This window comes from Fonsecaea nubica (assembly GCF_001646965.1).
Source record: "Fonsecaea nubica strain CBS 269.64 chromosome Unknown Scaff96, whole genome shotgun sequence".
Classification (NCBI taxonomy): domain Eukaryota; kingdom Fungi; phylum Ascomycota; class Eurotiomycetes; order Chaetothyriales; family Herpotrichiellaceae; genus Fonsecaea; species Fonsecaea nubica.
Genome location: NW_019173769.1, coordinates 65,830 through 80,807, shown reverse-complemented (window position 1 = coordinate 80,807; position 14,978 = coordinate 65,830). Strand labels below are relative to the sequence as shown.

Genomic DNA, 14,978 nt, shown 5'->3' with positions numbered 1-14,978 from the left:
GCCTTGGCCACCCGCCGTCGACGCCCGTTCCCGCTACCATGCTCGTCGAGTCGTGTCTCCTGCACAGAATGTGGCAGAGCCCATTCTCTCCAACCTTCTCCCTCAATTGGGCCACCCGCTGGAGAAGAGACGGTATGCAATATCGTGCTTCAGGCGTTGAAGTGCGTTGGGGCTCTGACGATAAGCACGGCTGAAGGGCATTCTCGTCCGCCCTGCCTCTCCAGAGATCTGATCGACACCAGGCTTCCACCAGTCCTTCTTGTGCAGTCTTGCCTCCTCCCGCTAAAAGAGCTTGTGTACGGCTGTCTTGGCCTAATTGGAAACCTTCTAGTAGAAGCCACCACGTCGCAGCGGAATACCCTCGTATTTGCCATCGAGGCCTCTGGCCAGAGTATTGGTTGGGGTATTGACCCCGAGAATCCACCGTCGATGAGGTTGCATATTCCAGAAAACGTTCCTCTCGAAGCGAGATCCGAGTCGACCACGAGACTGCTGATGCTGCATTGGCACAGGGTTCCTTCTACCTCCCCTGCAGTTTCAGGGTCGCCACGTGCCCAAGACCACCCTGCTGGTAGCAGATTCCGCTGTGATGGACAGGCCGAGATAATTTTGGCACGCTCGCTATTGTGACCAGGAGCAAGCCGGTTCGTCCTTGGAGAAGCGTCGGCAGATGTGTGTGAGCAACCTAGAGAGACTGGTCTGATAGGCGAAGGACGTGATCCTGGAGTCACTATCTCAGGGACAGTGCCCGTGGCCATAGAGAAGTTGGCTCGATATCTCTATCACCCCACGGTTTCCGAACTCAAATGCGTTCCATTCTCAGACAAGAAATTGTCAGCATGTGCTGAGACAGCATTATCACCTCCTCCTTCCGTGTTGAGATCAGCAGCCTTGCAGATCGTGCCACGCTGCAATCTTCGGGGGCGGATATGGACATGTGCGTCACTGTTCTCGACCGTTTCAAAGAGTCAAAGCCTTCGAGATAACAGATTGTGGCTTGCATCGAGCGCTCAAATCCATCCTTCCAGACCCATCGCACCTTTTGCTTGGCCTTTCCCCGCGAGGACTGCGCGGTCAATTATCTGGGCACGAGTACGAGAGGTCGGATACGTGACAGGTCTCACCCATGGAAAGGATCATGGTCGGATAGCTGCGATAGAAAAGAAGATCGGCCGCTTCAAGCTCCATGCCTAGGGCTATTTGGGCCAATGAAAACCATTAATGCTGCGGCCCTCACCCGTCGACAAGAAGCTTTTGGCACCGGACAAGCCCGCTAGCTTTGGACCTTGTTGGCTCGTCAGGCTGTTCAACTGTTTCTTAATAGATGGAAGTGGTTTCATTGATTTCGGCTGCAAGGGCAAGATCGTTTCGTACCAAAGGGGGTAGCAAGATCACCAACCATGTTGACGGAAGGTGAGTGAACCGAAGTTCCTGGTTCCCAGCCCCAGAGTCAATATTGAGGCTGAAGTGCAGGATTGACAACACTTGGAGCCCCCATTGGAATCTGGGTTGTGCTTGGTTTAATGCTATGCATCGCCTCCAGTTCCTTCTTACATTCTGCGAAGCTGAGGAGAGTCCCCGGTCCATGGCTGTATGCATCAACAAGATTCAGGCTGGCTTTCGATGCCTGGCAGGCACGCTCTATACATACCGTGAACCAGCTACACCAAAAGTACGGACCCATTGTGCGAATTGGGCCAAATGAGGTCTCCTTCAATAGTCTGTCTGCGCTGCGGACGATATATGGTGCCGGCAGTGGCTTTGAGCGGACTTCCTTCTACCAAATGTTCGATGTTTATGGCCGCCCAAACCTCTTCACGTTTGCTTCAGGAAAGCAGCATCGCGAACGAAAAAAACTGATTAGCCACATCTACGCAAACCAGAGCGTGCTTGGATTTGATGCCGCACAGCTGGTCAAGCGGAAAGTGACAGGGTTTCTGACACTTTTGGAACGAGAGCCCGGCCTCGGGAAGGAGATCTTTACGAGTTTACATTACTTCTCCTTTGATGCCATATCCGAATTCGTGTATGGTCCGGATCATGGGGGAACGACTGCGTTATCGGGATCCAAACAGTCCCGAGAGCTGATTCAAGACATCCTCAACTCGGCTCGTAGGAGATTGGCATGGTTCACCGTTTACTTTCCTTCTTACACAAAGTGGATAACGACCCGCACAGGTCTGCTGGAGAGATTGCTGACTTCGACGGGCCTGATGCCTATGCGGAAACCTTTCACATATTCGGGAATCCGTCAGCATGCATTAAAGGCATTCTACAGTTTCAAAAATGCACCAGCTGCCGTGCAAGCAAAGGCTGCCGAAAGCACAGTTATTGGCCGCCTCTTCAAAGTGCGAGAAGCTGCGGATTTATCTGACTTGGACATTGCATCCGAATGCGCCGACCACCTCCTAGCCGGCATTGATACGACTTCAGATTCTCTCATGTTCATGATCTGGGCACTCTCGCTACCTCAACATAAGAAATACCAAGTCAAGCTGAGGGAGGAGCTGTCGCACATCTCCGTGGATAGCCAGGGGATTCCAGAGCCCAAGGACTTGACCCATTTACCCTACCTGAACGCGGTCGTACGAGAGTCTTTGCGGCTGTATGCTCCTTTACCTACCTTTGAGCCGCGGTCTTCGCCAGTCGATATGGTAATCGATGGCTATGAGATTCCTGCAGGCACCATCGTGGGTATGTCACCATATTGTCTACACAGGGACGAGACCGTCTATCCTTGTCCACTGGCCTTCAAGCCAGAAAGATGGCTCACATCTTCCGGCACACTGATCCCAGAATCAGACCTCAGGAATCGATATTTCTGGGCCTTTTCTAGTGGTGCACGAATGTGTATCGGGATGCATCTAGCTAACGCAGAAATGCTCACCTTGCTGGCTGCGTTGTATCGGAAGTACAAGACATCTGCAGAACATCCCGACACGTCGCCTGGTATCACAAGCCGCTTTGAAATTTTCTCCGACGAGACGATGCCCAAAATGGTGGAACATGAGTGTCTGATTGACTTTGTGAGGCTAGAGCCAGATGCTTGAAGGGAAACAGAAGATAAGAGGTTCGAAGTTTCATCGAACGTGAACGTGAAGCATATTCCTACGCGGGAGCAAATCTAAGCGCTCTTACTCTCGCAAAAGCCTCTAGGACCAAAGCAAAAGGGCTAAGACGCGGACCAGGCGAAACTCCAATACTCATGCGTGAAGCCGTGGTTATGCAAACCTATAAGACCCCTGGTTCTGCTAACTCAAGATTGTCCCTGAAGCCACGTCGCACAAGCGCGAAAAATCTGCCGAGAGCACGACAATTGGCATATTCAACTCGTACGTGGCAGATTGGAGGGTCTGGCAGACATGCTCCACAAGATTCTACCGCAACACCCTCGTGTGATCACGGAATTGTGACCCTACCTTAAATACCCTCTCGGAGAACGATTCACTTCTTGCATGAACACCTGTTTGCACATCTGTGAAGGGCTTTTGCTGACAGCCTAGTGATTGTGCCGTGCGTACCTGATCGCGAAGATGTGCGTGACTGAGATTTGGAGTTATCGCGAATGCGGATGTTTCTACAATCACGAGGTTCTGTGCCAGCCTTACCGAAGTGCTCAGACGCCGTGCCCTGCACTAATATCACAATGCCCTCCAGGAAAATGGCTCGAAGAGACTGCGGTGGTTCCAGGAACCTCTCGACTACTGTCAAGGCCACGAGGGATGCCCTTTGAACCTGGAGACTGCCCATTTCACCGAGTTGTTGAGAGGTCATTCCTCAATCAAATCTGCGAAGACTGCCTGCTGGCAGAACTCGGAAGCCTGCCAACCCGTCTCACTAGTATCACTGCTGGAGATGCCCAACCCGACCGGCCAGGCAATGGAGAAGGACTGATTTGGGATAGCGAGGTGAAGATCGAGATCGAGTTTCCAGGTTCTGGGTTCTCAGCAAGCCCACATGTGCCGGAAGCGTCAGTACGGGACCAGGAAGTATCGGATGATGACTGGAGGATTCTCGAAAGCCACGTCGAGGTCACCATCGAAGACGAGCATCAGGATATCATCACCGGAAGAGCTACCTCTCCAGAAATAGTAGCAGAACAACGAAACGATCAACCACAATCATCGTCAATACAGATCTCTCGCCCTTGCAGTCCCCGGGGTGAGGTTTGCCCTCCAAGTTCTGTAGGCTTCGCAAGCAAGAGATATGGGCGTGTCATCCAGAAAAATAAGACTGTCGGTTTTGATGGCGTGGATAGCGATAGTGGTGTCGACCTAGGGCGCTCACGTCGCGATCCTCCACCACTATTTCGGGGGAGGTCTTTGATGTGTTCGAATTTCCGCAACGCTCGAATATACGAGCCCGATGCAGACAGCAGTGCAATACCAACAAGAACAAGACTTGGTTTTGGAGACCTGCCGAAATTGCAAAGCCTAAAAGGCCTCTCGACGTCTTTGCGCATGGCACCGAGGTCATTTGCAGTGGCCCCAGGCAACTGTGGAAATTCACGAACGGGTTCAGCATCTTCATCAAGCTCTACAGGGACAACCTCTAAGAAACATTTCCAAAACAATCGCAACCGGAAAGATGCACCTCGTGCAGAAGAAACGAGTGAGACCATGTTGGTAGGGATTGAGCAACTTCCCGATGATGTCCAGGACATTCGAATCCGTGGAACGCAGGATACACTGGCCATTCCGCCTCGGAAGTCGAGTTTGAAGAATTTTGCCCTCTTTCTCATGGATGATTTCAGACGAACAAAGGCGACGGTGCAGCCGCGATCAGGCTGCCAATCAAGGAGCCTTACCCCTAGTCCAACTACCTCATGGTTGCGCCAACAAGCTGAATCCAGCGAAGAGACAACTTCAACCGCTCCCAGTTCAGTCTCGCATTCTGGAACTACTTTTGACTCTGCTCCCAGGACGAGCGGCGTGCATACGGATAGCGCAGAAGGTATGAGAGTCGAGAAAGGCTTCCTGATACCGAGCATCCCCAAATCGTCGACCATGAATACTATGCGAGCAATTATCGATGGATGCATCGACCTAGATGTGGCGATTAACAATCAGAAAGAGGCCGTCCGCCGTCCGCCGTCCGCCCCTTTTAGGCAAGGAGGAAGCTGGATATCAAGGTGGGTGGATAGGTGATCGTGGCAGATGTGAGATCCATACGCATGAGGATTCTCCACAACAAAAGCAGTTGTCTCAGTGGGAGCGTACTGAAGAGGGACCTTGGAGCACAGAGTCCGTCCAACATTTCCCACCACACTAGGACTGTTGTTTTGAGCCTTTTATACTGCTTGACCCGTCCTCTGGAGCTTTATCTCCGGATACCGACTGGCTGGTGCTTCGATCAGTAGTCGGAAGAGACGAGCGATTGAAGGGACTAAAATTCACGATGCGCTCAGCGACAAGAGATGTCTTGGATCAAGGGACAAAAAGGGCGAAGGGAAGGCGAAGGCTAGCGTAGCAATGTGTCTCGAAATGTTTGATTACACGTGTTCTAGACAGTCCTGGGGTTTCTGAGTCTGCTCCTACTCTTAACTATGAGAGCAAACGACTGCACATATGTATTGAGCGATCGATATTCGGCCTTCCGTGGAGGCTTGTCAGGGGTAAAGATCTTGATCGCATTCGTAGGTGTGGTTAGACTGACGTGAGTCACAGACAGCGCTGGCATGGCTGGCACGAGCAGCGACTCTCCGTGGACCATGCAAAGTGACAAAGATGATAAGAGATGAAACAAGCGTGCGCAAGGGGCCAGAATGTACGTGGTCAAATGAAAACGCCGCGGCCCTGGGAGAACAGGCCCAAAAGGGCCCGTCACGTGAGACCATCCCACTGTGTACGAAAGAGAAACATTTGGAGTTCGGTTGGTGGAGAGCGAGAATCGCAGGCCAAAATTATTGTTTCCTTGTTCAATTCACCACACAACTGACACCTAACATCCTTTTGGTCGACATCATAAAGCGATCGAGTGCTGTCTGACTGCTCAGGAGCTCTTGTTTTCAGAGTTTCTGTTTGATAAGGAGCCCACTGTCGACATCCCGCCGTTTCTCAATTTCCCGCTCGAAGTCAATCCCTCTGAAGATCGTCCCACGCGCGCAGGCGGACATTCCAATCCTCGATCAACACATATCACTGTCTCTTGCGAACAACCTCCCTCTCTTGCATGTCCTAGACCAGATCCTCCAAAATGTCTGTTCTCCCTGCCGAGGTGCAGGGAGCCTTGACCCAGCTCCTGCACGCCCTTTCATCGCCCGACAACACTCTCCGCAGTCAAGCGGAAGAGCAGCTCAACAATGACTGGACTCCCAACCGTCCCGAGGTGTTGTTGATGGGCTTGGCCGAACAACTCCAAGCCGCGCCAGACTCGTCGGTATGTCAAGATCTCAGAGGAGGTCTCAAGGTTAGAGAGTTGCTAAAATGCCCCGCTAGACACGTTCCTTCGCTGCAGTGTTGTTTCGCAAACAAGCCTCAAAACAACGCAAAATTCCCCCCAGCTCCGACTCTAGGGAATTGTTTTGGTCCCTCAGCGCCGAGGCTAAAACGGCCATTCGGTCAAAATTGCTGGAGGGTCTAGCAAGGGAACAAGTCAACCAAGTCAGGAATAAAATCGGAGATGCAATCGCAGAGATTGCACGACAATATGTGGATGCCGGTAGGGATCGATTGACTCTTGCTCCCTCTTTCTACCCTGGCTGACATACCATGGAGGCACGAACGAAAACTGGGTGGAACTACTGCATGCGCTGTTCCAAGCGAGCCAGTCAAGTGACGCCGGCATGCGTGAATGTTCATTCAGAATATTCTCCACGACGCCTGGCATAATTGAGAGAGAGCACGAAGGCGCCGTTCAGGAGGTCTTTCTCAAAGGCTTCAAGGACAGCAGTGTCGAGGTGAGACTACGGTACAACCGAGTTTGGACGACGAATATTGACTCGATCCAGGTCCGCCTCTCAGCAATCGAAGCATTTGCCTCGTTCTTTCATTCCGTCACCAAAAAGACCCAACCAAAGTACTATCCTTTGATACCAGAAATCCTCAACATTCTACCACCTCTCAAAGAAGCTGGAGACACCGACAATCTATCAAAGGCATTTGTTTCGCTTATTGAACTCGCCGAAATATGCCCCAAAATGTTCAAGGGTCTTTTCAACAATCTAGTCAAGTTTAGCATCTCAGTCATCCAAGAAAAAGAACTAGGCGATCAAACGCGGCAGAATGCTTTGGAGTTGATGGCTACTTTCGCCGAATGGGCGCCAGCCATGTGCAAGAAAGATCCCTCATATGTGAACGACATGGTTACGCAATGTCTTAGCTTGATGACTGACATTGGAATCGATGATGATGACGCCGCGGAGTGGAACGCGACCGAGGATCTTGATAATGAAGAAAACGACCTGAACCATGTCGCAGGCGAGCAGTGCATGGACCGTTTGGCTAACAAATTAGGAGGACAAGTGATGCTTCCTGCAACATTCACATGGCTCCCGAGAATGATGCATTCTTCATCGTGGAGAGATCGACACGCCGCTCTAATGGCCATTTCGGCAATTTCTGAGGGCTGTCGAGATCTTATGATCGGCGAATTGGACAAGGTCCTCGAACTGGTTGTGCCATCCTTGAGAGATCCTCATCCACGAGTGAGATTTGCTGGGTGCAATGCCCTAGGCCAGATGAGCACCGACTTTGCTGGGCCTATGCAGGAAAAGTATCACCAGGTGGTGTTGACAAACATCATTCCCGTCCTCGAAGCGCCCGAACCGCGAGTACAAGCACATGCAGCTGCGGCGCTGGTCAACTTCTGTGAAGAGGCGGAGAAGGCAATCTTGGAACCGTACCTGGATCAACTACTCGGACATCTCCTGCAGCTCTTGCAATCTCCAAAGCGGTACGTTCAGGAGCAAGCACTATCAACTATCGCCACGATCGCCGATTCGGCCGAGAGTGCCTTCGTTCGCTACTACGATACCTTGATGCCTCTTCTCTTCAACGTCCTGCAAGCCGAACAGTCGAAAGAGTATCGATTGCTCCGCGCCAAAGCCATGGAGTGCGCGACGCTCATCGCCCTGGCTGTGGGTAAGGAGAAGATGGGACAAGATGGCATCACGCTCGTCCAGATCCTCGGCAACATTCAGCAAAACATCACGGATGATGACGACCCACAGTCACAGTATCTTTTGCATTGCTGGGGACGTATGTGCAGGGTTCTAGCTTCTGATTTTGTCCCTTATCTTCCTGGAGTTATGCCCCCCTTGTTGGAGCTCGCCGCCGCCAAAGCAGATATCCAGCTGATAGACAGCGAAGATGAAGTGCTCGAAGAGGAGGGATGGGAGCTGGTGCCTTTGAAGGGAAAAGTCATCGGCATCAAGACGTCCACACTCGAGGATAAACACACGGCGATTGAACTCATCACTATCTACGCACAGATTCTGGAAGCAGATTTCGAGCCGTATGTGGCCGATATCACGGAACGAATCGCCCTGCCTGGATTGTCGTTCTTCTTCCACGATCCCGTTCGGGTGGCGTCTGCCAAATTGATCCCGCAGTTACTCAACTCGATCAAAAAGCGATACGGCGAGCAGTCGCCACAATTGAACGAAATCTGGACCAAGTGTTCCGAGAAGGAGATTGAAATCCTGAGTGCTGAACCTTCGATCGACACCTTGGCAGAAATGTTCCAATGTTTCTACGAGAGTGTCGAAGTGGTAGGCAAGGGCTGCTTGACGCAACACCACATGGAGCAATTCGTGCAATCGGTCAAGTCGACGCTGGAAGAGTTCCAGAAACGCGTCCAAGAGCGCGCTGAAGAAAAGGCCGAATCTGCTGCTGTCAATCAGGGCCCGGATGCCGATGAAGAAGATTCCTTGTCGGTACAGTACGCCATTGAGGACGACCAGACCCTCCTCTCCGACATGAACAAAGCCTTCCACACCATCTTTAAGAATATGGGCGTTGCATTCCTCCCAGCGTGGCAGCAGCTCATGCCCTTTTATGACGCGTTTGTCACCAACCCGGATCCTATGCAGCGACAGTGGGCTATCTGCATCTTTGACGATGTATTGGAGTTCTGCGGGTCACAGTCGTACCAGTTTTCTGACCACATCATACAACCCCTGATTAACGGCATGAGGGACGAAAATGCCAATAATCGACAAGCAGCCGCCTACGGGGTGGGCATCGCAGGACAAAAGGGTGGAGAGCAATGGAGCGACTTTGTGGCGGCGAGTATCGACACTCTGTTACAGATCACGCGGGTTCCCAACGCAAGGAGCGACGACGATGTTTTTGCAACAGAGAATGCTTGTGCTGCAATCGCAAAGATTCTGCACTTTAACGCAGCCAAGGTGGTCAATCCGCAGTCGGTCGTGGAGCAATGGCTCGACACGCTGCCTGTGGTCAATGACGAAGAAGCGGCCCCCTATGCGTACAGTTTTGTTGCGCAGTTGATTGATCAGTAAGTTACATGATCCCGCGAGTGAATTGGCCGAAATGTCTTGTTCGTGTCACTGACCTTGTCTCTGCAGACAAAACCCAGCAGTTTTTGCGAAAGCGGCCCAAGTTTTCCACCACATCGCGCTTGCTCTTGAAGCGGAGATGATCCAAGGTGCCACAGCGAAGAAGATTGTCGAGAGTGCCAAGGTGCTTGTTGGCAAGACGGGGATCAACGCCGAGCAGGTTCTGCAAGGCCTCAGCGAAGACGGGCAGCGGACCGTGAGGAGTTATTTTGCATAATGCGACAAGTCTGAGCTGGGAGAAGCGAATGAGATTGGAAAGACATGTGGAGGTTGTCTTCTGCTCTGCCGGCTTTCGCTCTGAGCGAGAAGAGGAGCGACACATGGGCCGACACCGAGTGTCAGAGGCAACATGGATGCGATGATCTGGAGGGGAGTGTGAGTGAGAGGAGGAGAGGGAATAGCACGACAGAGGGGGCAAGAAGAAGAAGAAGAAGAAGAAGAAGAAGAAGAAGAAGAAGAAGAAGAAGAAGAAGAAGAAGGAGAAGAAGAAGAACAGAATAAAAGAGGGAACGAAACAATGAATGAAACGCCAATCTCTCTCTCATGTTGCTGATGCTGCTGTTGATGGCTGATGGCTGTTTGCTGGTGCATATTAGAAAGTGGATGTGATATCAAAGTCGTTTTAGGCCTCTTGGCCCTTTTTCCCCTTCTCCCTTTCTTTCTTTCTGTGTCTCTCTCTCATCTTGTTCCATTCTGCGTCGATCATGCTGACCCAGGTTGGTCGGTCAGGTACAAGCAAAACTAGATTAAAAACAAAACACTAGTATTAGTATGTATATGAGATTGAGATCGAGACAAGTTGGCAACTTCACTAATGTCCCTGCACTCACTCACCGAGTGCCACTCATTTCCATCCGTATAACTCTTGTTCACTCATGTTCGCTCAAATTATGTATGTGATGTGTATGATGGATGCGTATGATGTATGCTCGGTATGCAGAAACCACACGTCCTAGTAAACAACGGACAAATGGGCCTCAAACTTGTAGACTTGTACATACTCACCCAGGGCCCCCTGGAGCCTTAGAGCCTCAGAGCCTCAGCCTCAGATAAGTAAGAATATGGATGCACAGGTGAAACCAGGTAAAAAAAAAATAAGTGTATATACAAGAAAACGCCATTCACCTCTTTCGGTTTCTTGACAATCATCGCCCTGGCGGCACGAGACTGGCTTTTTCCCCGTGCTTCGATCGATTTTGATATTCCCCCGCCCACCCAGTCCTTCGATTTGAATGAAGCATTGCTCAGATGAAAGCCTCCCTTCTGGTCGTTGTGAAATAAAAGCATGCCTCCCCTCCTCTCCTCCTCTCCTCCTCATCCTGGTCCACTTCCAAAGTCCTGGGGTATAATAAAAAGGCATCTCGTACCGTCAAAATCAAAAGAGTATTGTCATCCGTCGCACCCCAACAAATCATTCTATACCCAATATCACGCATTGTACCATGGCCATCGTGCACGGCAGCCAGCATCCCCTCCTGTGTGATTCGTCCCATGACCAGTTCGATCCCAAACCCGGTCAGGCACATCATAAGCTTTCAGGGCTCATCATGCTTGCATCGCCATCTCCATTCACACCATGCACTTTGTCGACACCATTAACCTGGGGCATCTCGCCGTTGACACCATCCATCATATCCAAAGCATCCACAGCCGGAGGTAGTGTGTTTCCTTCTTGATTCTTGTCATTATCCGGACCTTTGGGGGCCTCAGTCGTCGAAGTTTTCGCTTTCAGCACAGGCTTCTGTTTCTTCTCAGGGCTCCCATCCCCGCCGGGACCTGGTGATGACGGAGTGGCGTTTCCAATGCCATTGACCATTGGACTATCGTCAACCACCCCGTTGGCGACGACCGACTTTCTCTTGCCTTTGTCACCCGGTGTGGCGCTCCCCGCCGCACCTGTAGCAGCCTTTGCAGCATTCGCGGCATTCTTGTTAGCTGCCGCCTTTTTCTGGGGACTGTTGTTGTTCTTGAGCGTGCCCTCTCCAATCTTCCCGGACGCTGGAATTCGCGCCCTTCCATGGCCGGGCCTTTGCTTTGGTGGCAGTTCCAGATCCTCCACCAGGGGACGCTCGCCGTTATCGTGCAGGCGTTTCTTGAACCACTCCCTAATGATACCAATCTGTTCTTCCACATTCTCAATGGTGATCTTGGGCCAACGGGGCGGTTCCACGAACATCTTCTCCGCCGACTCTGCCGAGTTATCTTGTTGATTGCTGAGCCCGAGACGGTTCTGAAGAATGTGGAATGGTACTGTAAGACTGGCCATTCCGAACTCCTTGTCGAGTCCCAGTTCGCGGAAGCCGAAGAAGTCTTCATCGAGATCACCTGCAAAGTCTCCGCCGACGTACTGCTCTCCACCATCTGCAAATGATCCTTGTCCATGGGCGGTTTCGTCGGTCAATGCTGGTCGAAGGAGGTCGGCGAGATGTCCTTTCATTCGCTCATGCATCATGGTGAGTTTACTGGCCGCCCTATCGATATCTTCTCGTGCATACACATCCAGGTCATTAAGAGATATACCACCTGTGTGCAGAGAGTGGAGGATTGCCTCCTCCGTTGTATATGGAGGCTTGTACACCACCTTGCTATCCTCACCCTGGGCCGCGGGAACGGTAGTCGGCACGGGAATCTTATAGTCTTCTCTGTAGTTCACCAGGGTGGAGCACAGTCGTTGGAAAAAGTCTGCTGCCAGATCCGTCATCGCATCGATCGCTGACGGCTGAAACTCTTCGAACCCTGCGTGAAAGAAAATTTCCCCTATTGACCGTTGGAAGGCCGCCTTGCAGACCCACGGAGCCATGACAGGCCCATCATCGGACATGACATGGTTTGGAATATCTGCCTCGAGGAATGGTTCTGGTTGGTACTTCTGGAACTGGTTTTGATAAGTCTGCGACTGGAGTTGCATTTGCTTGACAACGCTGATCTTCGAAACCACCTTCCGAGTGTCTTGCATTTGTCGCATGTTGTTCTCGATCGTTTTAGCTAGCTTGCCGCGCGGAGCCACAAATTGCCCGGGAGGATACAGTCGGAGAAACTCCTCGGCGTGTTCGATGACATATCCTTCAGAGTCTTGGTCCCATCTCAGTCGGGGGTTGATGTCAGGTATGGCCGAGAGCGAATCGTAATAGTCAGGGAGCATATTCTCCTCCTCGACCTCCATTCCCTCGGCGAGGGTTTGACCATGAATTTCAACCCTGTTGTCCCGTTCAGATGCCTCAGCCCCAAGATCGGCAGCATCTTGGCCCGCAGCTTCTCGTTGCATACGCTGCCACCTGCGCATCCCAGCCTTACTTCGCAGTAATGCTGTCTCCTCAGCATTCAACTTGTCTCCACGGAAAAGCTTGTGTCGCGCGGCCGCGAGCATCGCGCGATCCTTCTTCGTCTTCTGTTTCCAGAGCTTGTATTCTTCGTCTTCATATTCAGGTATCAGTGCTGATGAAGGCAGTGCGGGTAAATCCAAATCCATTGCTTCGCTGCCGCCTCCTGCAACACTACCAGGCCCGGGCGCGCCGATAGGGGTCAAAAGTCCCGGTGGAGGCGTCGACTGGCCTTGACTCCCGTCGACCTCAGATTCCGCTCGGATGCCATTTTGAACGGAGCTCAGTGACTGTAACACAGGCTTCGTCTCTGGGATGGGTGTCGTTTCAGGCGGAGCTTTTCGCGCGGCTGCACCCCCTTTCTTTGCACTTTTCTTCGGTGCTTTACGTCCTCGCGATGACATGATGGGTTCATCGTCACTTTCCTCAGCGCCATCGTCGAGATCACCTTGTTGCCGCCTTTCTTCAGCCTCGACTTCTGCTCGGTCTCTGATGACGATATCCGGAATCAGAGGTACAAGCTTGTCAGTCTCTTTTTGCATGAAGAGAGCGTGCTTTCGGAATAGATGGTCAGGATTGCTATTGAACTTGAGGCAGTTCTTCCAAATCTGATTGAGGTCATCCACGAATTCCTTCTTGGACTTGTAAGCAAATTGCTTGAGTTTCTTGGTCATGGTACCAAGATCCATAGGATGCTTGATGACGAGGTAATAGTCAGGGGCATCCTTCTTTTTGACGGGGTTAAGGAATGGCGTCGAGTGCTCTGTATGAGCCTTCAACTCGGTCAAGACTTTCTCCGCAGCCTCGTAGAGTTCTTCCTGCCCGATTTTGTCTTCACTTGCCCATTTGCTCCGGTTCTTGCGCACCTCGCTCATCAGAGCGCGCAGCTCCGACTCAGTGGCATGGACTAAGTTGCGATGTTCATCTAGACGCGCAATGAGATTCTTAAGCGTCAGGCTTGATGCGCCGAGATTGGCCTTGCTCAGACTACCTTGCTGCATAGCAGCATTCTGTCGGTTAGCATGACCTTCTGCTTCTGCTTCGGCTCGGCGCTCTGCCTCGTCCAGGCGTTGCTGATCCAACATCGCATCTCTGTCATTTTCAAGCGTGAAGAACATTGTGCGCGACAGGGTTTTGACAGTCTCGATTTCCTTGCGCTTCGCCTCTTCCAGCTTCTTGCGAGCATCCTCGGCATCTTCCTTCTGTTTGTTCTGTCCCGTTTTGAGAGCGGTCTTTGCCGAGTCGGAGGGAATGCTTGGGGGCGGAGCGGGCCTTGGGGTCGGCGACGAGGTGGCGTCGGCGATGATATGCATCTTATTCGGGTTGTTTTTGACCGAGGACGCGTTGGCCGCATCGGCGTCCAATTGCTCGTCGTCGTCGTCATCGTCATAATCATCGTAGTCGTCGTCATCCAATTTGCGCTTTTTTGATATAGGAGCAGGGGGCGGAGCGGACGATGCAGCAGCATCGGGCGCAGATTGTAGGAGAGAAGCGGCAGCAAGAGTGCGCCTTTGAGGAACTACAACTTGTCCGACATCATTGAACAGTGTCGCAAGTTTGCTCTCGGCATCTTGGAAGAGTGCGCGAAACCGGACAATCTGGGGATCTTCGTCGATGCTGGGCTCTGGCTCCGCAGCTTGGCCGGACTGGGAACCGCTCCCCAGACTGCGCAATTTGAACGAACTCGGCGTGTGTGGTCTGGATGGCGCGCGGAGCAGACCATTGAGAGTATCTCTGTGTAGAGAGTGTAGAAGAGGTTCATCGTCTGGTGGTTTCTGACTGTTTGGGGGCGGCCATGATAGTGACATGGCCCTGCCAACCCCGACTGCGGCGAGGCGAGGGGCGTAACTCCTCCAGTTTGAAAAGGAAGCCTCAGCGCCGACGAGGCAATCGTGGGAATCGGCCAAAAATCGACGAGGCGGTACAGAGGGGTGCGTAGGCGCTCCCGCACATTAATTGAGAAGTATTTGCGCTGAATGGGTGGCGCTGGTGATAAAAATTGATGTCGACTGTTGATGCGATTACGCAGAGGCGAGGCTTGAGGTTGAAAGAAACGTTACAAACTGCGGTTGGGATTGAGTGAGGCAGCGGAGGCCCTAGGTGCCTTAGTGACTCCCGCCTGCCGAGCCACCGAGCCT

General features: G+C 52.1%; 4 protein-coding genes across 4 annotated transcripts; 3 read left to right on the top strand and 1 right to left on the bottom strand.

Moving 5' to 3' along the window:
* Positions 1-1,528: 1,528 nt before the first annotated feature.
* On the top strand, positions 1,529-3,050 carry AYO20_09838 (hypothetical protein; the record flags this gene model as incomplete). The annotated part of the gene is made up of 2 exons (XM_022648106.1): positions 1,529-1,591; positions 1,662-3,050. The coding sequence occupies 2 exons, from the start codon at positions 1,529-1,531 to the stop codon at positions 3,048-3,050; spliced, it is 1,452 nt and encodes a 483-aa protein (XP_022495932.1).
* A 672-nt stretch (positions 3,051-3,722) lies between these two features.
* AYO20_09837 (hypothetical protein) lies at positions 3,723-5,147 on the top strand (the record flags this gene model as incomplete). Its single annotated transcript, XM_022648105.1, has 1 exon — positions 3,723-5,147. The coding sequence occupies one exon, from the start codon at positions 3,723-3,725 to the stop codon at positions 5,145-5,147; it is 1,425 nt and encodes a 474-aa protein (XP_022495931.1).
* A 1,048-nt stretch (positions 5,148-6,195) lies between these two features.
* On the top strand, positions 6,196-9,737 carry AYO20_09836 (hypothetical protein; the record flags this gene model as incomplete). The annotated part of the gene is made up of 5 exons (XM_022648104.1): positions 6,196-6,378; positions 6,438-6,660; positions 6,717-6,898; positions 6,950-9,459; positions 9,530-9,737. 5 exons carry the CDS (start codon positions 6,196-6,198, stop codon positions 9,735-9,737), a joined length of 3,306 nt encoding a protein of 1,101 aa, XP_022495930.1.
* A 1,308-nt stretch (positions 9,738-11,045) lies between these two features.
* AYO20_09835 (hypothetical protein) lies at positions 11,046-14,648 on the bottom strand (the record flags this gene model as incomplete). The annotated part of the gene is made up of 1 exon (XM_022648103.1): positions 11,046-14,648. The coding sequence occupies one exon, from the start codon at positions 14,646-14,648 to the stop codon at positions 11,046-11,048; it is 3,603 nt and encodes a 1,200-aa protein (XP_022495929.1).
* Between the last annotated feature and the right edge of the window lie 330 nt (positions 14,649-14,978).